This window comes from Penicillium odoratum, assembly GCF_028828045.1.
Source record: "Penicillium odoratum strain IBT 22623 chromosome Unknown utg000001l_segment0_segment0, whole genome shotgun sequence".
In the NCBI taxonomy this organism is placed as follows: Eukaryota; Fungi; Ascomycota; class Eurotiomycetes; order Eurotiales; family Aspergillaceae; genus Penicillium; species Penicillium odoratum.
This window is the reverse complement of record NW_026643143.1, coordinates 2,537,703-2,559,459: the sequence shown is the minus strand read 5'-3', so window position 1 is coordinate 2,559,459 and position 21,757 is coordinate 2,537,703. Positions and strand designations below refer to the sequence as shown.

At 50.1% G+C, this 21,757-nt stretch overlaps 9 protein-coding genes across 9 annotated transcripts; 5 read left to right on the top strand and 4 right to left on the bottom strand.

The window, feature by feature from the left end:
• Positions 1-1,343: 1,343 nt before the first annotated feature.
• N7520_000965 (NupC/NupG family nucleoside CNT transporter) lies at positions 1,344-3,344 on the top strand (the record flags this gene model as incomplete). Its single annotated transcript, XM_057134900.1, has 3 exons — positions 1,344-1,684; positions 1,747-3,016; positions 3,072-3,344. The coding sequence occupies 3 exons, from the start codon at positions 1,344-1,346 to the stop codon at positions 3,342-3,344; spliced, it is 1,884 nt and encodes a 627-aa protein (XP_057000836.1).
• A 605-nt stretch (positions 3,345-3,949) lies between these two features.
• Positions 3,950-4,615, bottom strand: N7520_000964 (putative ubiquitin conjugating enzyme (UbcK); the record flags this gene model as incomplete). The annotated part of the gene is made up of 3 exons (XM_057134899.1): positions 3,950-4,052; positions 4,106-4,438; positions 4,509-4,615. The coding sequence occupies 3 exons, from the start codon at positions 4,613-4,615 to the stop codon at positions 3,950-3,952; spliced, it is 543 nt and encodes a 180-aa protein (XP_057000835.1).
• An 845-nt stretch (positions 4,616-5,460) lies between these two features.
• N7520_000963 (uncharacterized protein) lies at positions 5,461-7,133 on the top strand (the record flags this gene model as incomplete). Its single annotated transcript, XM_057134898.1, has 2 exons — positions 5,461-5,546; positions 5,609-7,133. The coding sequence occupies 2 exons, from the start codon at positions 5,461-5,463 to the stop codon at positions 7,131-7,133; spliced, it is 1,611 nt and encodes a 536-aa protein (XP_057000834.1).
• Positions 7,134-7,729: 596 nt separating this feature from the next.
• N7520_000962 (uncharacterized protein) lies at positions 7,730-9,833 on the top strand (the record flags this gene model as incomplete). Its single annotated transcript, XM_057134897.1, has 2 exons — positions 7,730-7,772; positions 7,873-9,833. 2 exons carry the CDS (start codon positions 7,730-7,732, stop codon positions 9,831-9,833), a joined length of 2,004 nt encoding a protein of 667 aa, XP_057000833.1.
• A 625-nt stretch (positions 9,834-10,458) lies between these two features.
• Positions 10,459-11,395, top strand: N7520_000961 (3,4-dihydroxy-2-butanone-4-phosphate synthase RIB3; the record flags this gene model as incomplete). The annotated part of the gene is made up of 3 exons (XM_057134896.1): positions 10,459-10,522; positions 10,626-10,743; positions 10,882-11,395. 3 exons carry the CDS (start codon positions 10,459-10,461, stop codon positions 11,393-11,395), a joined length of 696 nt encoding a protein of 231 aa, XP_057000832.1.
• A 349-nt stretch (positions 11,396-11,744) lies between these two features.
• N7520_000960 (transcription factor TFIIE subunit TFA2) lies at positions 11,745-12,635 on the bottom strand (the record flags this gene model as incomplete). Its single annotated transcript, XM_057134895.1, has 1 exon — positions 11,745-12,635. One exon carries the CDS (start codon positions 12,633-12,635, stop codon positions 11,745-11,747), a length of 891 nt encoding a protein of 296 aa, XP_057000831.1.
• Positions 12,636-13,268: 633 nt separating this feature from the next.
• N7520_000959 (putative filament-forming protein (Tpr/p270)) lies at positions 13,269-19,350 on the top strand (the record flags this gene model as incomplete). Its single annotated transcript, XM_057134894.1, has 2 exons — positions 13,269-13,560; positions 13,616-19,350. 2 exons carry the CDS (start codon positions 13,269-13,271, stop codon positions 19,348-19,350), a joined length of 6,027 nt encoding a protein of 2,008 aa, XP_057000830.1.
• A 681-nt stretch (positions 19,351-20,031) lies between these two features.
• Positions 20,032-20,808, bottom strand: N7520_000958 (transferase hexapeptide domain protein; the record flags this gene model as incomplete). Its single annotated transcript, XM_057134893.1, has 1 exon — positions 20,032-20,808. The coding sequence occupies one exon, from the start codon at positions 20,806-20,808 to the stop codon at positions 20,032-20,034; it is 777 nt and encodes a 258-aa protein (XP_057000829.1).
• A 245-nt stretch (positions 20,809-21,053) lies between these two features.
• Positions 21,054-21,747, bottom strand: N7520_000957 (Mg-dependent acid phosphatase; the record flags this gene model as incomplete). The annotated part of the gene is made up of 2 exons (XM_057134892.1): positions 21,054-21,501; positions 21,551-21,747. The coding sequence occupies 2 exons, from the start codon at positions 21,745-21,747 to the stop codon at positions 21,054-21,056; spliced, it is 645 nt and encodes a 214-aa protein (XP_057000828.1).
• Between the last annotated feature and the right edge of the window lie 10 nt (positions 21,748-21,757).

Genomic DNA, 21,757 nt, shown 5'->3' with positions numbered 1-21,757 from the left:
TTTTAGGTAGCGGAACTGAATTATTCATTGACAGGTGCAATAAATACTGAAGACCTTAATCTTCCAATGTTTTCATTGCGCATGATTATGTATCTGACTAAACGTTGGAAAATGGTCGATCGGGCTAAATAGTGGGCCGTGTAGAACCATCGGAGATCTCAGCAAGCTCTTCTTTGTCTTCGAGATGGCCATATTAGTATATTAGATTCATAACACTCTAATTTCTACAAGTAAATCATCAAGAAGAGGTTCAATTCAGAAAAAGAAAGTTATGAAACTCTGTCACAAGAGTCACAGAAGATTTTTCTCCCATCGCTACTACCAGTGGAGTCCTGCAAGGTCTAGGCCAAATGGAATCTAAGGTAAGCTCAAAGCAAGTCCGCTTACAAGAGCCAATATTTGTATCCAAACTACAATATCATCATTCAAGCTATTGTGAACACCAAAAGGAAAAGTCAATGAAAATGAAACCAACATTTGAGCTCGAAGAAGCACTCAGTCAGTTAAGGTTGAAACTTCAGCCTCAGGCAACATGGTTGACATATAGTACTGCCCATTCTCACCGTTCTTGATCCAGTCCCAGGTCAATATGCAATCGAATCTACATGTGCCCATATCACTGTAGTTGTCATTTACTTAGATCTTGAGTGTTCTTGCATGCATTGAAACCTTGATACTCCGCACTTAACTCTACACTCCAAGCGTTGAGGAAAAATTGAAGCAGAACCTGTTGAGCACACGACCACAAAACCAAATTTTGGTGACCCACATGCCGTTAGGGTATCAGGGTCGCCAATCACTGGACCCTCCAAGTCTAAAGTGGCGAAGAAATGGGTCTATGGACCGAAAAAGTTAGGCTCGAAGCAATCTCATTTGTCAACGACTCCAATATGGTTACATGGCCCCTCTGAAGTGTGGCGCCGAGCCCGCAAAGTATGGCAAGATTAGGGGTACATCCCGATACTAACAAAAGACCAAGAAAGAATTTAAAATCCTATTAACTAAGTCCTATCGGTTCTTTTTATCAGTTCCCCGCACAGAAAGTCGGTTGGAGAAAAAAAAAAAGGGAAAAAACTAACTACTCCAATGGGAATTAAGCTTGTTTTCTGAAGATTGATCTTGATATCCGCCCAGATTCACCCAAGAAAAAGCTCTATCCTGCCATTCTGGTAACGCTGATCTTGCTATTACGGATTCCAAGCTCAATTGTGCTGGCAATTATTGCTTGCTCGATCAGCAAAGACGGAGTGGAATCTACGCCTAATATACAACAGAATCCCGGTCAAGCACCAATCTGACGAGGAGAAAAAAATTTCCGAGCATCCAATCCACCACTCTGCACCATGCCCAGCCGGTCTGAGGCCACGATTTCGGATATGACTACCCAGGTTTCTCACAGTGTTGACCCTGTGCTACAGACGGAGCACCAACACCACCACGCGCATCATCACCACACGGCCTTTGCCGAGCAAGGACACGAGGATGAGGTGGTTTACTCCAACGACGTATTCATGGAGAAAGGCATCGTGCCCGAGCCGAGCCCTTTGGATCACACTAGCAAAACCCAGCATTCAAGTGATGAGGAGGCGGGAGACTCGCAACCAGCGACGCGACCATGGCATCGGCGCATCACTAAACACTGGCGCCCGATTGCGCATGCCATTGTTTGGTTGTTGTTCACCGGGTGAGTAGACACTTATACCGTTTAGTACGATTGCCCTCCAGATACTTATGCTCGTGCTATAGCTGGTGGATCGCTAGCTTGGTTCTACATCGGCATGATAAGAACTGGATCATTCCTTTCCTGCTCTACCTCGCCATTACGCTGCGCATCATCTTCTTCTATGTTCCCATTTCCTTTTTGACGAAGCCTATGTACTTCATCTGGTCTCATACTGCGCGACGGGTTGTTAGTATCATCCCCGAGAAGCTAAGATTACCAGCAGGTGGCCTTGTAACCATCGCTACCATCTTAATCGGCTCTTTCGCATCCCCCACTACCGCGACAAACAACCGCGCAGATCGTGCCGTCAGCCTGTTTGGCTTGGCCGTCTTCCTGTTCATCCTATACCTCACCTCGAGGGACCGCAAGAAGATCGTTTGGCACACCGTGATCGTCGGTATGCTCGTTCAATTCTTAGTTGCACTCTTCGTCCTCCGCAGCGGAGCAGGCTATGACATCTTCAACTTCGTCGCTACTCTCGCACGTGAGCTTCTAAGCTTCGCCGCCGACGGAGTCGAGTTCCTGACTGCCGACGCTTTCTATGAAATGACCAGCCCTATCGAGCCCAGCACCTGGTTCCTCGTCAGCACCCTCCCGGCAATCATCTTCTTCGTGTCCGTCGTCCAGCTCTTCTACTACATCGGCGTCCTCCAATGGTTCGTCGTCAAGTTCGCCAAGTTCTTCTTCTGGAGCATGCGAGTCTCTGGTGCTGAGGCGGTCGTCGCCGCTGCATCCCCCTTCATCGGCCAGGGCGAGTCAGCTATGCTCATCCGTCCTTTCGTCCCCCATCTCACAATGGCCGAATTACACCAGGTCATGACCTCCGGCTTCGCTACCATCGCGGGTAGTGTCCTCATTGCCTACATCGCAATGGGCGTCAGCTCCCAAGCTCTCGTCTCCTCCTGTGTGATGAGTATCCCTGCCTCGCTGGCTTGCTCGAAGCTCCGCTGGCCCGAAGAGGAAGAGAGTCTGACTAGGGGTCAGGTCGTTGTGCCAGATAACGAGGAACACAAGGCTTCGAACGCGCTGCACGCGTTCGCAAACGGTGCCTGGCTGGGTCTTAAGATTGCCGCCATGATGGGCGCCACTCTTCTCTGTATCATCTCGCTCATCGGTCTCGCTAATGGCCTGCTTACCTGGTGGGGCCGCTACTTGAATATCGATAACCCACCTTTGACCCTCCAGCTGGTCCTCGGCTATATCTGCTACCCGGTTGCGTTCTTGCTCGGTGTCACCCGTGATAACGATGACCTGCTCAAGGTCGGTCAACTGATTGGCCTGAAAATTATCTCCGTATGTTTTGCCCCTCCATTTCCATACCAAACAGATATCCTAACTCTTGTTCTAGAACGAGTTCGTCGCTTACAAAGACCTCCAAAGTGAGGCTTACAGCAGCCTCTCTGAGCGCTCTCGTCTCATTGTTACCTATGCTCTTTGTGGATTCGCCAACATCGGCTCGCTGGGTAACCAAATTGGTGTCCTTTCGCAAATCTCGTCTGGGCGCAGTGGAGATATCTCACGTGTAGCTTTTAGTGCCATGGTCACCGGTGCTCTGAGTACCTTCACCAGTGCAGCTATCGCGGGTATGCTCATTACCAATGAGCAAGCGTACATTAGCTAGCCTTTGATTTGGTGATTATTATGTTTTACTTAGTCTAAATATTGTCTGAAAACGGTTCTAGGCTTATGATATGCCTTATGCATTTGATTGAATATGCTATTTGATATTATTTTTGATGGTTGCTCCAGGCTATTTTCTCAGGGACTGGTGGTCTCGGCTCTGAAGACCGGTCCATCGAAGATGTAGTGTTCACCTGGATTCAATTGCTCGTCCCATCCACGGACCCAAAATGGGTAGGAATTTAGACATGCCTTGTTATGACCTCAATGAATTCAACTCAAAGAATTCAGATTTGCATACTGTTGTCTTCGTTACAGGGTTATTGAAAGCTCACGGTCAGTTTAAAGCGTTATTACGCGGTCACTCATGGGAGGCAATGGACTAATCAGGTGACGATTAAACAAAAGCTTGCGACAAAGCCAGGGTCGCCTATACTTGAATGTGTAGAATAAGAATAAAAAGCTAGAATATGACCGAAACTCCGTTCCCAATGAACCAGGCCAATATGCATTCAGCCCATCTCCAGAGCCCATCCTCTTAGAGGGCAAGGGATGTCCGGTGGGTCGACCGCCAACGCGCAATCAAAATGTATGCTAGGCGGAAATCTACTCGTCGTCGAGGTCTCGGTGTCGCGCCAGGACATGACGCTTGAACTCTTCCTGGTCGGTGTCCCAGAGCTCGGCGGCTTGGGCATTCAGTGGACTCGCGCTGTTCGGATTGTTAGTACCACAAGTTGGAGTGTTTCGCTGAGCCGAGCTTACTTGTTAGGTTCGCCCAGGAGACTCTGCAGACTCAAGAGTACACTCTGTACATTGTAGACAGCACTCCACTTGTCCTTCAGAATATCCAAACAAATGCGGCCCGAGAAGTCGAAATTAGGGTGATAGATGGGGGTTTTGAAGAGAACGGTCGGAGGCGAGTAGGGGTAGTTATTAGGGAAAGCGAAGGAGAGCTTCAAGGTCAGGCCTTCGTAGGGAGTCTCGGTCGGGCCGGTGATGGTGGCGGTCCATGAGAGGAGGTTACCATCGGCATCGGGGAAGGCGGAGATACCGGGTGAGGGCGACAGCATGAGCTGCATCAACTCGGCCTGCAGGCTATAAAGAGAGAGCAGGTCAGCCGCGATACATGATTGGCTAGAAGGGGTCACTCTGCAGGGGAACGAACCGTTTGGTCACGCTCTGCGTGTCACCTCTCTGGGCGGAAGAATTCAGCTTGGAAGCTTCCAGCGCATCAGGCGCCGAATTCTGAGTATCTTCCATGGTGTAGTCCATGTTGAAATCTGGGAGATCTTTAAAAAACCGAGTGGTCGTGAAGAAAAAGTCCGCAGATTCCCGGGCCGTTTGGAATGTGAGTAACAGTAGCACGAGGGTTACTATCTGGAATGGCCGAAAACAGACTGACCCACCAACGTAGGAACGAAAAGGGATGAAAAGAGGAAGTGATAAGTTAATAAGTTGGTAAATGGTAACGTGGTGTCAACAAGAAAAGTGACAAAGAGAAGTTCCGACTCGTAACCCGGACGCCATTTTGTTTACGCTTGGCCCTGGCAACCGAGTTCCCCGCTTAAGGGGCTTACGAAAGACAAGTTCATACATTGAAGTTGAGTTCTATGTCATATTCACCATTTTGTATATAGTAATCTAGTCTGGATTTTAATATGATTTCGGATGAAAATGTTTGTATTGTATTCGAGGAGAATCATAATTCGAATGGAAAAGCGATTAAACCGATCGGAGAACAAGACTAGTGCGATCGAGAGGGGTTTCAGTGCGGGTCACGTAGATGCAATAGATCAATCAAATATAGTTAATGGAGAATTAGTTTCAAACTCAATAACTATGCATTTCTGGCAATCTGTATACTAGGATCTTAATGAAAGATCCCTATCGTCATCATCTGTTCAATCCAACCTATTTCTACCTTTCTGATCCAACGGTCCATGTCTAGGCAGATCAACAAACTTCCCGAACAGGTTTAAGTGGTGTGGCTCCGCGTCCGCGTCCCACTTTTGCGCGTTTCACGGCCCTTGCTTGCCACTCCCAACCTCGTCTCAGCGCAATGAAATAGTCCCTTTGGTCTGAATTACAATCATTTGGTTCTGTATTCAGGGCCCAGGATGCAGCATTCACAGTTGGCCCCATTGCCAAACGACGTGCCCTTCCGCATTGTCTCCAAGACAATCGGACAGGGTGCCTATGCCTGGTGAGTCAAGTTTATCATCCAAAGTCTACGTATGACCAAATTTGACCTGAATCCTTATGTAGCATCAAAAAAGCCTGCCCCCTGGACTCGGACAACCCGGTCTTCGCGGTCAAATACATCCACAAAGAATACGCGGCGAGACACGGCAAGATCAGCGCGCGACAGCTGGCCCTGGAAGTGTCTGTGCACAAGCATGTGACGGGGCACCCCAGTATCATAAGCTTTTACCAGACTGGAGAGGATTCCGTTTGGCGATGGATCGCCATGGAATTGGCGGAAGGGGGTGATCTTTTCGACAAGATTGAGGCCGATGAAGGTGTGGGAGAGGATATCGCACATGTCTACTTCTCCCAACTTGTGAGTGCGGTTAGCTTCATGCATTCAAAGGGAGTTGGCCATCGCGATATCAAACCTGAGAATATGCTACTCACTTCAGACGGAAACTTGAAAATCGCGGATTTTGGCCTGGCGGCGCTGTTCGAATACAAGGGATCCCGCAAGTTGTCTTCCACCTTTTGCGGTAGTCCACCATACATCGCACCGGAGGTAATCACTTGCAGCACGCGAGGACAGATCAAGGGATCAGGATACCACCCTGACATAGTGGATATTTGGTCTTGCGGTATTGTCCTCTTTGTCCTCCTAGCGGGGAATACTCCGTGGGACAGCCCAACCGACGATAGTTACGAATTTCACGAATATCTGGCTACAAATGCACGCACAACGGATGAGCTATGGCAGAAACTACCTCCTGCGACTTTATCTTTGCTGAGAGGCATGTTGACTGTGGATCCCAAAAATCGATTCTCGCTGGAGGATGTACGAAGACATCCGTGGTATACCCGGGCCAACAAATTCCTGTCGCCTGATGGCAAGCTTAGAGATCCAATCAACTTGGCAACCTCAATGTTTGAGTCTCTGCACATCGACTTCAGCCAGGATCCACTTTCTCGGAAACGCAAGGGTGCCAGTCGAAGCCTTGATGTCATGGACATGGACATGGATATTGGTGGTGGTGGTGATGCTGGATTCTCTTCAACGCAGCCTGAAATGCCAGGCGGTGGCATGGTGGTGGACTGGGATGCTCCTCATTTGGCTTCCGGAGTTTTCTCATCTACCCAGCCGGCTGGAAAGCCATTTAACACCCAAGAGGCAGCCATGGCCAATCATCTTGAAGATGAGCCGTCAATGTCTCAGTTCTCCCAGCAACCTTCTGTGCCACTAAGCCGCACTCAGAACGCTCAGAAATTTCAAGACATCATCCCGTCCCGCTCAATGAACCGCTTCTATTCAGCCTGGGAGCTCAAGCTTCTGGTCCCCTTGATTTGTGAGGCTCTTCATAGACTCGGGGTCCCGGTTCCTACTGTTCCTGCCGTGAGTAGTGGAGACACCTCTGCGATGATTCGTGTCATTACAAAGGATGGCCGATTATGTCAACTCCAGGGTAAGGTTCTCTTCGAGTGTGTGTCCGAGGGCATCTTCGAAGTCGAATTTGTGAAGGTCAAGGGTGATCCACTTGAGTGGCGCCGATTCTTCAAGAAAGTGACCATTCTTTGCAAGGATGCGGTGTTCAAGCCTGATGAATGATTCCACTTATGTGACATCACTTCAACTTATGTTACCTGCTTTTTTTAATCGCTTACGATCACTCACGACTTAGTGGGGAAGGGTATCTAGGGTTTGGTAGGCGTCCGTGGGATATCTAACCCCTCCTCACAACCAAGGGTTTACTATTTAGGTACCTGAGGATGCCTCATCAATGTTTTATGTATTGTTTAATGTATATAATTTCTATTCTCTGCATTGGTTTGCTGTAGAGAAAACGCCCAATCAATTTGCTTATTTACTCCCCGGGAATACCTACTAGGTACTACCGGGGAACCGCTTTCTACAGAGCTGAATGATTGAATCCCCTTTCAATCTCACATCAATATTCATCCACTTTTGTGACTTTGTCCTACATCAGGAAATCGTATACTATAAATTCGACCAACCATTTTCTGCTTTCACTTTATTCTCTCTACTTTCTTTTGTCTTTGTCCTGCCATGCTCATCGCCACGTGACAGCTTCTGCAGATCGCGGGGAAGAGCGATTGGAACTTTGCAGAAACATAATAGGCCCCGCTCAATATTCCTCCTTCTTCTCCTTTGCCCCCGATGCTGCAACTTCCCAGGCCTCCCTCATGGACAAGCTGCCGGTAGAGATCCTAACCAAAGTCATCGACCGTAAGCGCCGCCGAAACTCCCCCGAATTCTTCCCCGCACCCACTATGCAGAAAAAAGAAAAGAGAAAAAAACGCCCGCTGATAACTTCCACCATAATCAGTCCTCACCCCGAAAGAGAAGGTGCAGCTGCAATCTGTCTCCAAAAAGTTCTTCGACCTTGCCCGCGATAATAACTTGTGGAAGCTGCACTGCTATGAGCAATCATGGGCTGCCTTGCAATCTTCCCGTCCGGCGGGCCGAACCTCGGAGAGCCTCCTCACACATTCGACGGCCTCTTTGAGTACTTTGGGACAAACCTCGCTGCGCGAACTAATTCAACCACCTCCACCGCAGTTAGACGAGGCTGTCCCGAACGACCCTCGAGGGTTGTCGTTGAGTGAGAGAGCAAGGGCGGCATCTGAATGGGAGTCTTCGATTGAAGGTGAACATGTCGATTGGTACTCGGAGTATATTGCCCGCCATGGGCCCATGTCTTTGTCCTGGGTACAACAGCCAATGATTCAAAATGGAGCAGGCCGAAAGCGTACACCACATGAAGTCAAGGGTATGGGTTTGCTCAAGGATTGGAGTTCTGCCAGGCAAAATAAGATCGTTGCACCGCTAGAAGACGGAAGTGTCTGCATCTGGGATCTTAACCATTCTCATTGCGGTGATTCACAATCAAGCAAAGGCAAGATCCTGGGCATGAGTGAACCTGGCCTCCTCATGAAGAACCTTTCCCGACGGAGAGATCATTCCCCTTCCAAATCCTCGCTTGAGTTTATTAACTTGGGCGAAGGAGTCAGTGTAGACTCCTTCCGGCACCGAGCATACCTGGCGGTTGGAAATGTTCTCAATGAGGTCGATCTGGAGACCTTGAAATTGATCTCACAGCAGCGCTATCCCTGGTCGATTTTTGCACTCTCTCAGGAGACCGATTATTCTGTTCCACTAACATTAGCCACGACGCTCAGCCTTCAAATACACGACGCCAGATTACCTGCCACTGAAGAAGAGGAAGCAATCAGTCTGCGGTGTGAGGAGAATTCCGCTCCCTTGGTGCCTGAGTTAGACATATTCTCTCATTCAGACTCCCCACGGCTGCAGCTTCAACCGAATGGGCTACCTCCCCATCGGATTCGAAGTCCAGGCCCATCAGACGATACTAATTATGCGCCACTCTTCCAGCCTGGGCCTCTGTCCATTCTCCATCCACCCGCCCCGCATGTGAATAGCATTCTTGTTGCAGGCAGATTTCCCAGCATCCTCTGCTACGATCGTCGCTTTTTCCCTCGTCTGCAGAGCACCGTCCACTCTGGTGGTAGTCTTTGTGGTCTTACATCCGCACCTGAGCCCCGATTCCCCGTTTTCAAAGACTCGGACTACCCTGCATCTCACAACGTTGTCGCGTGTGGCGAGTACAACGGAAGAGGCTCACTGGAGCTATACAACCTCAGCTCTTCCTCTCAGGATCCCCAAAGCCGCCCATCAGACAGATCGTCCGCCCTGGTACTGCAACATAAAAATCGACAAAGCGCGGCTAGCTCCAAGCTTCTATCGGTAGCTTCTCACGGAAATCGTATTGTCTATTCAGATTCTGAAGGGAATATCAAATGGGTCGAGCGAAATGGCCGCGCCGAAGTCCGCCGATGGAACATCAATACCTCCCAGCCCCAACTTCCATTCTTCCGAAGCAGCCAGCCACCTTCCGAACAATCTGGAGCTGACGACTCACAACCCCGAGGGCTTTGGCCAAGTTCACAGCCTGAAAATAACAGCAGTGAAGTCGCGCGCAAGATTCTCCCAACTGGAGGAAACCTCACTGGTGATGAGCTACTGGTGTGGACCGGAGAACGTATTGGACGTATCAAGTTTTCCATTCCCGCAGATACGAATCGGGAAGATGATGAAGAAGACGAGTGGTTCATGCATGCCGAGGTTGACGAAGAGACAAGGGAAGCCATGCGGCATAAACTACGCGACGAATGGGAGAAAGAGCGAAAATACGAAGATACCATGCGGCGGGCTTTGGAGAGACAAGCGGACGAGGTACGATGGATGGGGACGGACGGCATGAGTTGATTTAGATCATCTGTTTTCACTTATTGTTTGCAGCGTTTCTTCATGGTGGAAATTTCCGATACATTGCACCAGATTCTCCATGCCTGCCATCATCAAACTTGGAAGCATATAGATCTGACTATTTTGTTCTAGCGAGCTATATATAATGCACTCATTTTCCAGTTGCGGGCGTCTTTGAATGCCTTCTCTATGAGACTAGAAACCCTGAAAGCTTATTATGACGAACATGAATGAACCAGATTCGGGACTGGTGATCTTCTAAGTCTGTCTAGCTTGATGTACCAGATAAACTTCAGACTATATATCGGATGTCGGATGTCGGCTTCGGCATCGGGGTGAATACAGTCAGCAACCGCGGTTACGTTACACCGGGCAAACTCACCGCCGGTGCCGGCTCCCCGCACCCGAATTCGATCACGAGCATTTCTAATACAGTTGTAAGCCATTACTGAGGCAAAGTTCTCGAACAATTCTGGTTCTAATCTTTAAGAAATTTTTACACGCACTTCCTTTTGCCTCTCCCAGGTTTTTAAACTAACTTCAGTCCTTATTTTTTCATTTCAATTACCAAATTGCGAAGTGAGGGGCAAATTATTGCACCGATAAACCATACCCACCATCCAAGATGCCATCCATGACAGAAATCGCACACCAATTCGACTCCATTGAGGATACAATTGCAGCTTTCAGTGAGTGCATACCTTTGCCAGCCTACCTATTCCTCTCTTCCGGCCCATCCCCTCGACACGACGCGTTCAATTGCGCCCGGTTGACTAATGGTGACTCACTCAGAGAATGGCGAATTCATCATTGTCCTCGACGACCTCGATCGCGAAAATGAAGGAGATCTCATAATTGCAGCGGAATCCATCACGCCGGCCCAGATGGCCTTCCTGGTGCGCCATACAAGGTAAGCACATGCCCCGCTACCCAGCTCGGCTCGGTGAACTCTGGCAAGGCAGGATACAATACCTCTTTTTCCGAATGACATTTTTCGTTCCGGACGGGCCATGATGTCCCTTGATTGATTACAAGCTAACTGTTCCAGCGGTTTAATATGCGCTCCCATTACCCCCGACATAGCCACCCGTCTCGCCCTCCCGCAGATGGTAGCCGAAAACGCCGACCCTAAGGGAACTGCCTACACCGTCACAATCGACTCAAGCGATGACTCCGTGACAACTGGTATCTCTGCCCAAGATCGCGCACTCGCTTGTCGCACTCTCGCCTCTCCAGATGCTACTATTGACTCTTTCCGTCGGCCTGGCCATATTATTCCTCTCCAGGCGCGTCCTGGTGGCGTGCGCGAGCGTAAGGGACACACCGAGGCTGCGGTGGAGTTCTGTCGCCTCTCTGGAAAGGCACCGGTTGGTGTTATTGCGGAGCTTGTGGAGAGTGGAGAGGTTGTTGAGGGTGTGCCCGAGATTTCCGGAGATAATGGTATGATGCGCAGAGATGCTTGTCTTGCATTTGGTAAGAAGTGGGGCATTAAGGTTTGCACGATTGAAGGTCTTCTGGCTTATTTGGAGAAGACCGAGGGCGTGAAGAATGGGAATCATTGATATTTTATTGTTCTGAATTTTTTGTAGCTCCATGTCCTGTATATTTGGGTTGGTTGGTCTCGGTTGTACCTAAATCTTGGCAGTTCTTCTGGATACCTCTGTAGATGAATTACAAAAGCCTTAGACTTCGTCTTATTTCAAAGTTTGAACTGGTGTCCAGGTGTACCGGTATAGAGGTATAAATGAAGTTGATAATTAATTTGATAGTTTATCTGGGTATCTTTTGGGTTTGGTCCCAATATAAAGATTGATGCGAGTTAGAGACAATTTCAGAACGCCGATGCAATGCAAATCGAAAGACTTTTTAAGCCTGACGCGAGGATATGAGGATTTTGAGTCAACAGACCCATTACCGCTTCAGGTGGGAATAGTCTCTCAGAATACCCATCATGTGGGTGTTGGTAGTCTTTCCGCTGCGGCGAGGCTTCTTCACCTTCTTCGTCTCAGCCTTGGGTCGAGGTTTTGTCACCTTGTTCTTGTTCGTAGGCGTAATTCCAGCCTTCTCCAGCTCCTCCTTGACAGCCTGCGCGTCGGGAATCTTGATCTTGTCCCAAATTTGCTTGAACTCATCATCGAAATGCTCGATGAGCGACGGGTCGTTCGCCCAAATCATCTTAGCATGATCGTCCTTTTTGTTTCGAGTCACAAGCAATTTTCCCTCCTTCTCCAGCTGGTTGATAGCTTCCTCAACGTTGGGCCAACCTTCCCGAAGCTCTCGCACATTCATTCCGGCGGCGGTGGTCTGCGCCTGGAGTTGCTGAAGAAGCTGCTCCGAGTTGCGAATGTTGTGTGGAGGGCGGAAACTATAGGTTCCTTCGCCGTTGGCGCCGCTGGGGTCATATTCCACCTTCTCGTGTGACTTCAGAATTCTTGCTAGAGCGAGAACATAGGCTTGTTCATTCGGGCGGTTTTGAAGGGAGAGATATGAAATGATATCGGAAAGTCTGAGCGGTACGCTTTTGCTCTTCATGTGCTCGATCGCAAAAAGGACTTGAGTCATGATATCCTTTCCCGTGCCCGTGTTTGCCGGCTGAGAGTAAACGATGTCGACATCGTGCCTCTTTTTCTTCACATCAACAGACGATGACGGAGTCGGCACGGATGATGGCACCTGTGAGCTGCTGGCGGAGGCGGGTTGAGCAGGCTGGTTGTTCGCCACGCGCCTCTGCTGAGGCATGCGGTTCGCTGACTCCATCACCTGAGTGTTGAAGTTTTTGAGCTGGTTTTGAAGGTATGACATGATTGCGGCTAAAATTTGAGATCTTTCGAACACAGACGTGGGATGAGAAGGCTAAATGTGGGACGAGAAAGGTCGTAAAGGATGAAGTTAGGAGCCGGAATGTTTCGAGCTGGACTGAGCTCCGATTAAACGATCGATATCATAAGAAAATGCGATGCAGCAAGGCGCAGTATGAATGGATTTCGTGAAGTAGAAAGAGATGATGGGAATGAAGGCGATCACCTTGGTTGGATATGAGGTGATCAAAGAAAAATTTGAAGGAAAGTAAAGTGAAGAAAGAAGGTAACGTAGTTGAGGCTCCAGTAAATTTGGGGACTAGTCACGTGAAATGGGGCCGCCTTTGAAAGCAATGCTGTCGCGGCTGGAACTCGCCCTTGACCTTCAATTCACTTCATCTCCATCGACGCCATTTTTCTTCCTCCCCATAGATCCACTGGCGCTTCCAGTCCAATTACGACACGACACTCTTTTTGTGCGCGTCATGATCTAGGCCTTCCCTGGCTGCGCTTCGTGTTCATCTCAGAGCTGTGCGCAGCAGCGCGTTTCGGAACCCTCGAGGCCGATATTGCTTTGCAAGACGGCCTTGCGTTTCCCTTGGCCTCGCAGCCCTAGCTGCTAGCACCCTCGCTCATCATGGCGGATACCGCTATTGACATTCCTTATCTCGCCTCCCATTTCTCTTTGTCTTCCACCACCCTTACATCGCTTACCGAAGCCCCGACGGTTGACCTCGTCAACGAACTTCTTCAATCCATTACCAACAAGGCACACGGATACGATGAACTCAAGTCGGACAAACTACGCTTGGAGGTTGAGCTCGAAAATGCTGTGCGCAGCAACGAGTCTAAGATCAAGGTGCTGAAGAGCACGGTAGAAAAGGGACACACTGAAGTTGAAGAGCTAAGAAAAAAGCTTCACGAATCTGGTAATTGTTTGATCTTTCAATCCTGAGATATGGACTTTACTCTGATATCTAGCAGAATCTACGCGCAGCACATTAGAGGCTGAGATTTCGAAACTCAAATCTTCCTCCACTTCTAATGTAAGCGAAGTCAGCTCCCTGAAGTCGCGCATCACATCCCTCGAGGAATCGAACCGAGATACCCTTCGATTGCTGGAATCTAAATCCGCTGCCCACGACAAACTTGCAGAGGAATTGTCCGTTCAACACAAGAAAACCATTGAATTACGCCGTGAGATTTCGACGCTTGAGCAAAACCTCCAGAATGCCAATTCTGCTTCCGCGAGCGCACGATTCCGCGAGCAAAGCATTCAGCAAGAGTTAGATCTCACTAAGAAAAACAACGAATGGTTCGAGACCGAATTGAAAACCAAGAATGCCGAGCATATCAAGTTCCGCAAGGAAAAAAATGCTCGCATCGCGGAGCTCCAGCGCGAAAATGAAGAGGCAAACTCTTCCATTGATGCCTTGAGGCGCACTGAAAACTCCCTGAAGAGCCGCCTGGACGAGACCGAGCAACGGTATGAAGAGTCTCTTTCTAACATTCAACAGCTCAAGGAGGAAGCAATCCAAGCCGCGGAGTCCTTCCGTAACGAGCTAGATAGTGCCAACCGACTTGCCGAGCTCCAAGGGTCTGCTGCACAGAATGCCAAGCAAAGAGCCCAAGAGTGCCAACTCTCGCTGGAGAAGGCCACTGCTGATGCCGCAGAGGAGATCTCTCGTCTGCGTGTGGAAATCGAGGCCGAACATAATGACAAGGAGGCTGCCGAGCGCCGCGTCGCTGAACTTGAAATTTCCATATCCAACCTTGAGTCGGAAGGAGCACGAAACCGCTCCATGAGCCCTGCAAGATCCATCAACGGCATGGCACCTACAACACCTGTCCGACCAGCAACGCCTGGAAGCTCATTCACCCCAAGAACCGGTCGAACCAAAAATGGCCTTTCGCTTACTCAGATGTACTCCGAATATGACAAGATGCGATCACTCCTCGCAACAGAGAAACAGATCAACCAGGAGTTGCGCTCAACTCTCGACGAAATGGTGCAAGAACTTGAGTCGAGCAAGCCAGAGATTGACGAGCTTCGTGCAGATCACACCCGCCTCGAGAATGCTGTGATGGAGATGTCCGACCTCCTGGAATCGTCAGGCAAGGAACGTGACGAGGCAACCAAGGAAGCGCGGAAATGGCAGGGTCAAGTAGAAGGCCTGCTCCGTGAAGGTGACATTCTCCGGCAACAGCTTCGTGATCTGAGCGTACAGGTCAAGAGTCTTGCCCTGGAAGTGGCCATGGCCAAGCAGGGCGAAGACTATGATCGCGAGGAGCTCGAAAAAATTGCCCGCCAGGAGATTGAAGAGTCTTCGACTGAATTGAACTCAACCGGCCGCTTCATCAGCCAGCATCTGACCAGCTTCAAGGATCTCCACGACCTGCAAGAGCAGAATGTGACGCTGCGCCGTATGCTCCGAGAGCTTGGTGACAAAATGGAGGGAGAGGAAGCTCAAGTCAAGAATGCAACGAGGCAAGAAGAAGCTGAGGAGCTTAAGGAATTGCGAGTTCGCGTTCAAACCTACCGGGATGAGGTTGCCAACCTCCTCGCCCAGTCTAAGAGTTACGTCAAGGAGCGTGACACATTCCGCAGCATGCTAATGCACCGGAAACAAGCAATTGGTGATACATCTCTGTTCTCTCAATCAATGCCGCTCGGTGCCGTTCCCCCTGGTGCAAATGATAGCCAGTTGAAAGATTCGACTGACTACGCCGACCTGCTTCGCAAGGTGCAAGCACACTTTGACACTTTCCGCGAGGAGAGTGCAACTGATCACAAAGCTTTACGACAACAGGTCAATGAACTCTCTCGGAAGAACAGCGAGCTTTTGAGTGAAATCAGTCGCTCTAGCAGCCAACTTGCAGCAGCTTCTCAACGAGCCGAGCTCCTTCAAAGCAATTTCAATATGCTCAAGAGCGAGAACAGTGACCTACAGAAGCGATACTCGGTTCTATTTGAGAATGCCAACCGTCAGGACCTTCGGACACAACAAGCTGCCGAGGACCTGGTCGAGGCCAAAGGACTGGTGGAGAGCCTCCAGAGAGAAAACGCCAATCTCAAGGCGGAAAAAGATCTTTGGAAGAACATTGAAAAGCGATTGATCGAAGATGGCGAGAATATGCGGAACGAACGCAGTCGACTTGACAACATGAATGCCAGCTTGCAAACTATGATGAACGAACGTGAGCATGCAGACAGTGAGACTCGCCGGAGGCTCCAGTCCAGTGTGGAGAGCCTGGAATCGGAACTGCAAATAACTAAGCGGAAGTTGAATGACGAGACGGAAGAGTCCAAGAAAGCGGCCATGCGCCGTGAGTATGAGCACGAACAAAGTCAGAAACGGATTGATGATCTTGTGGCTAGCCTGAGCTCAATTCGAGAGGAGCAGGTTGCCATCAAGACTACCCGCGACCACTTGCAGTCCCGTGTTGACGAGCTCACTGTTGAGCTCAAGAGCGCCGAGGAACGTATTCTGGTCATGCAATCACGCCCGAGCGTCTCTGCTGCGCCTGCTGATGCCCTCCATATCGCCCAGGAAGCGGAAGTGGATGCTAACGGACTGACTCGGGAACAAGAACTCGCCATCGAGGTTTCCGAACTCAAGCGTGACCTCGATCTTGCCAAGGCAGAGCTGGCCCATTCTAAGGAACAAGTTGAAGAATACAAGAATATCAGTCAATCAACCGAGGAACGCATGGAGGCCGAGGCTGAGACCAATGCGATGTACCGCGAAGAGACGGATCGTCTTATCGAAGAGAAGGACAAGAAAATTCAAGATCTGGAGACTCGGATCGAAGAGATTTCTTCGGAGCTTTCTTCCACCAATACAGAACTTTCAAAGCTACGTGATGAGCAAGGCGATGCTACACGTCATCTTGAGGAACAGAAAGCTACCCTTGAATCGGAAATTGCTCGCCTCAAGGATGAGAACGAACGACAGGTCGCTGCTGCTCAGTTCCATCAAGAAGACCTGAAAGCCCAGGCTGAAATTGCTCAGCATGCCCAGCAAAACTACGAGACTGAGCTTGTGAAGCACGCCGAAGCTGCAAAAAATGTTCAGAATATTCGCGCCGAGGCCAATCAGCTCAAGCTTGATCTGGTGGAAATGCGAACCCAGTCTGAAACCTACAAGAAGGACTTGATTCAGAAAGAGGAAAGTTGGTCTGAGCAGAGAGCTCGTTACGAGAACGAGCTGACTGAGTTGCACAAACGCCGCGAGGAAGTTCTCCACCAGAACTCCGTTTTACATACCCAGTTGGAGAACATCAGTACCCAGATCAGCGCTCTCCAGCGTGACCGTGCAAATGTCCCTGATGACGATGAAAACGATGATGGAAACTCCGCTCCTAACCTGGAGGGCCTTCAGGAAGTCATCAAATTCCTGCGCCGGGAGAAAGAGATCGTGGAGGTCCAGTACCACCTGTCGACACAAGAAGGAAAGAGACTGCGTCAACAACTCGAATACACCCAGTCTCAGCTTGATGAGACTCGACTGAAGCTGGAACAGCAGCGACGTGCTGCTGCTGACTCCGAGCACAATACCCTCAACCACAACAAGCTAATGGACACCCTTAACGAGCTCAATCTTTTCCGCGAAAGCAGTGTCACTCTTCGCAACCAAGTCAAACAGACTGAAGCAGCTCTTGCAGAGAAAACTTATCAGCTTGATGAGCTCCGCCAAAAGATCGAGCCCCTGGAGACCAAGATCCACGAGCTGGAAGGAAACCTGGAAGCAAAGGACGGCGAGATGCAGCTGCTGCAGAAAGACCGCGATCATTACCAGCAGCGCATCCAGAATATTCTTCAGAAGTACGATCGAGTTGATCCCGCTGAAATGGAGGCCCTCAAGGAAAAACTCAGCACCCTGGAGAAAGAACGGGATGAGGCAGTATCGGCTCGAGATGAGTTGCAGACGCAGAAGGCAGCTCTCGATGAGCAGCTTCAGAACGCGGAGGCAGATGCGACCAACCGTTTAACCGAGCAGCGTAACAGGATTGGTGAACAGTTCAAGGCTCGTTCAAAGGAGCTGACTGGACGTCTGAACGCCAGGCAAACAGAACTTAATGCCGCTTTGCAAGAGAAGGAGGTCCTTGAGGAGGAGCTGACCAAGACCAAAGCTGAATTAGAGAGCTTGAAGGCCACCATGGCCAATGCTTCTGCTGCGGCCGCTCCTGCGCCAGCTGGCACAACTGAAGCTGCGCCCGAAGCCACAAAGGTTAACGCGACCCCTGCCTCCCAATTCCCAACGGCCACAACAGCCGTTGCTGTGCCCGTGGATGAGCAAAAGGTCAAGGAGCTGGAGGCAAAGATCCAACGCTTGGAAGCTGCCTTAGCTGAAAAGGACAGCCTCCTTGCAGCCAAAGAAGCCGAGCAAGATAGCAAAGTCAAGGAACGTGTCGATAAGATCAAAGAGATTTACAATGGCAAGGTCGCGGAACTTCGTGCGGCCCATGCTCAAGAGCTCCAAAAAGCATCTTCGACTGAAGGGCAATCGACTCCTGCCGCGCCCGCGACACCTTCCAAGGGTGTTTCTTCAGATATCCCGGAGCTCACAGACGCCCAGGCCCGGGAGCTTGTTTCCAAAAATCAAACCATTCGGGCTATTGTTAGAAATAACATCCTGAACGGGGTAGCTAAGGAAAAGGAAAAAGAAAGGGCCCAAGCCCAAGCCTCAGGAGCGACTGCTGTGGATGCGGAAGCGTTGGCGTCAGCGGAGGCTAGGTTCAACGAGGAAAGAGATGCGTTGAAGAAGAGTCATGAGGCGGAACTTGGGGACAAGGTGAAATCTGCTGTGGAACTCAATGAGAAGAAGTATGCCGCTCGCTTGAGTGTGAACGAAGGTCGATTCAGGTCGGCCCAAGCCAAGATCGATGTGGTTCAAAAAGCGGCCGCGGAGACCCCTCAAAGGCCCGTTGGTGAGGTTTGGGAGGAAGCTAAAACGGCGAAGGCTGCGCCAGTCACAAAGGTTGGGGGGATCTCATCTCCTGCTGTCTCATCTCCTGCCGTCTCATCTCCTGCTCCGCTTCCTGCTATTTCTTCTTCTGCCCCGCCTTCTTCGCCTGCGCCGGCTGCTGCAGCGCCAGTGACAGCCCCTGTACTGAGCGCAGCACAACCCGTGGTGGCCAATAACCAAAGAATTACTACTGAACAGCCAGCTAGCCAACAAAAGCCCCAAGTGGGCACGCAGGAGAGTGTGAACCAAAACACAACACCCGCGAATCCTTTCGATCAATCGCAGAATGATCAACAACCCCAGCAACCGGCTTCTCTGCCTACCAAGCCGCCGGGCAATACTCCACCTGGCATGCTCAGGGCCCTTCAATCGGGCTTGCCAGTTGTACGAGGTGGTCGCGGTGGTCGCGGTGGCGGCCAGCAGCACCCCTTCGGCCATGGTCAGCAGCAAGGTGACCAACAACAATCACAGGGACAGGGCCAAAACCAGGCCCAGCGCGGCACTGGCCTCCCACGAGGTCGCGGTGGTGGCCGCGGTGGACAAGGTCGAGGTGGACAGAACTCCTCGCAATCTCCAAACCAGGGACAAGCAGGTCCAGCAACCCGTGGTGCTCTGAATGTTCAGGCCCGTCAATTCATCCCTCAGGGAAATAAACGGAACCGGGACGATGCCGCCGATGCTCCTAACGAGGGGGCCAGTGGTGGTAAACGCATGCGAGGTGGTGGACAGTCTCGTGGAGGCTCATCTTAGCTGTATTGTCGATTCTTTATTTGTATCTATTTCATGTATGGCGTCTTCGAGATTCAAATGCTATGTACTGCCACCCCTAGCTATCATGAACAATCTCTTTTTCCTTCTATCTACTTGTCCAGCTCTTTAATACTACCTAGTAGGGTATTTACTTGAGTCCCTGAGTGCCTAATTAGGTTACCAGCTTATACCTACTAGGTACCTCTTTCGAGGATTCAAGTATCAGCTATCGTGTTGCTTGTCAAGTTAGGGATGAAACATCGGAGAATCAATATGATGTTGACGAGTGAGGGGACAGTTTTCATTGCATTATCCCATTATCCCATTATCCTTTCCTTATATCATTCCACTCTTTTCAGCCAAAGATGTCTTCTACGCCAGTTATCGTGATCTCGCAAATTGTCTTCGGACATCTCAGGCAACTCTTGAAATTTAAGTTCACAATACCATTCACAAGAGTACTAGTTAAGACTTCAAGTTCTCATACGACCTGATGCTGCATCAACCCCTATCATCAAACCAAACGGTTTTGTCTCATCACTCGCTCACTATCAACCAGCCAGTTGAAGGTCACACCAGTCTTCTATTACAGAGTTCCTTAGTAGGCATGTTGGCTATTAACCAAATATCCCAGAATATGACCTATAATCTCTAATATGTACTGTATGTATCTCAAGAATCTCATCTCTTCTTTCCTGCTCCAGCAGGCACAATCATCCTCGCCAAAACCTCCCTCTCCTTCTGCAACACCATCAACCTAGCATCCTCAATAACCTTCCCCTCAGGCGCCAGTCCCGGAACAGGAGTCTGCGTAACCTGCGCCGCAACAACAACAGCCGGTCCAGGCTCTTTCGCTCCCCGTGCTCGCCTCCTCCGCTGCCCAAGCCCAGATCCCCACACAACCGTCCAATCCGGCACGACGTTATTCTCTGGAACTTCAATCCCAGAACAGATCTTCACGTGTGAACCTATGTCCGCGTAACGGTGTATTGTGGCGAGTGCTTCGATGGAAGCGGAAGAGTGGATGTGGGCGCCTGGCCGGATTGTTGATTGAGGACCTATTGTTACAAAATATGAGAGGCGGGTTGTGAGGTCTCTTTCAGGTTTTGGGCTTTGCGGTGGTTCTTGTGCTTGTGATTCTGGGTCTGTTGAGGTTGGTCGTGAGGGGGATGGTGAAGGTGATCGTGACGATCCTCGTGAAGATGTACTTGGTGGCGCACCAATGATGGCCTTTTCGCTGATTATGCAGCCATCACCGATTATGATAGGGCCTTCGTAGGTGTAGAATCGCGCGCGCGGGTGGATGACTGTGTTCGCGCCGATGGTTACGGGGTATTTGCCTTGGAAAACAGCTGTGTCGGCGATTGTGGAGGTGGGATCGGCTTTGACGGGGGCTTTTGGTGGACCCGTTGGTGTATGTGAGCGATGTTGCGCTGGGGGTGGCTTGAGGGTGGCCATTGTTGTTATGTGAGGTGGAGATGTTAAGATGTTTAGAGGTCAAGTTCGACGTTGGATTCGGGGATTGCGGAGTTTGGATGCAACTCAACCAGATCCAATCGATCTACTCTACCATGGCCCATGAGTATACTTTGTTCTTTCTATAGCTTTCGCATTCATATGTAAATAGGTTCATAGCTATTCGGGTATCTAGTCTAATCTAATAAAAGCAAAAGGTAAACAATCATCAAGTTCAGCAGTGTACCTCACTGCTCTTCCTCTATCTTCTGCTTGATCCCATTTCTCTTCCTCCATGCCCAAACACCCCGATCAACTTCCTCGCGTGTCATACCATCCCGAACCAAACAGAATGTAACCCCCAACTCCGTCTCGACATTCCGGTTCCGCGCCTCATCGTCAAAGAAAAGCATCTCCTCATACTCAAACCCACTAGCCTGCTGAATCTTCGAGAAATGCTGTGTCTTATTGGCTGGGAAAATCTGAATAAATTCGAAGTAATCCAATGCGCGAGTAGTACGGGTGTTGGCACCAGGGTTATCCGAGAAGGTCGGGATGACGTGCAGCGCTTTGAGCAGATCGCGCGCTAAATCGGGGGTATGGGTACGCGAGGCCAGGGCCATAGGGATTGAACGGCTCTTGCAGGCGTAGAGAATGGAGGAGACGGCTGGGTAGAAAGCGAAGGATTCACCCCATCTGGGTGGGTTAATTTGGTACTGCTCGTGGATAGAGGGGTTTGTCATACCGGTCAACGATACGGGAATTGTTGTCGCGCGCCTTGACGGGAGCACTGACGTGCGTGTCGACCCAGAATGGCCATAGGGTGTAGTCCAGGTCGAATACGATCAGTTTGGGGAGGGGGAGGCCATCGGTGAAAGTTGCGGGGGCTACAGAGGTCTCCTCCAGAGGTTGAGTGTTTTGGCGCTTGCCCGCTCGTACCATTGTGATATTT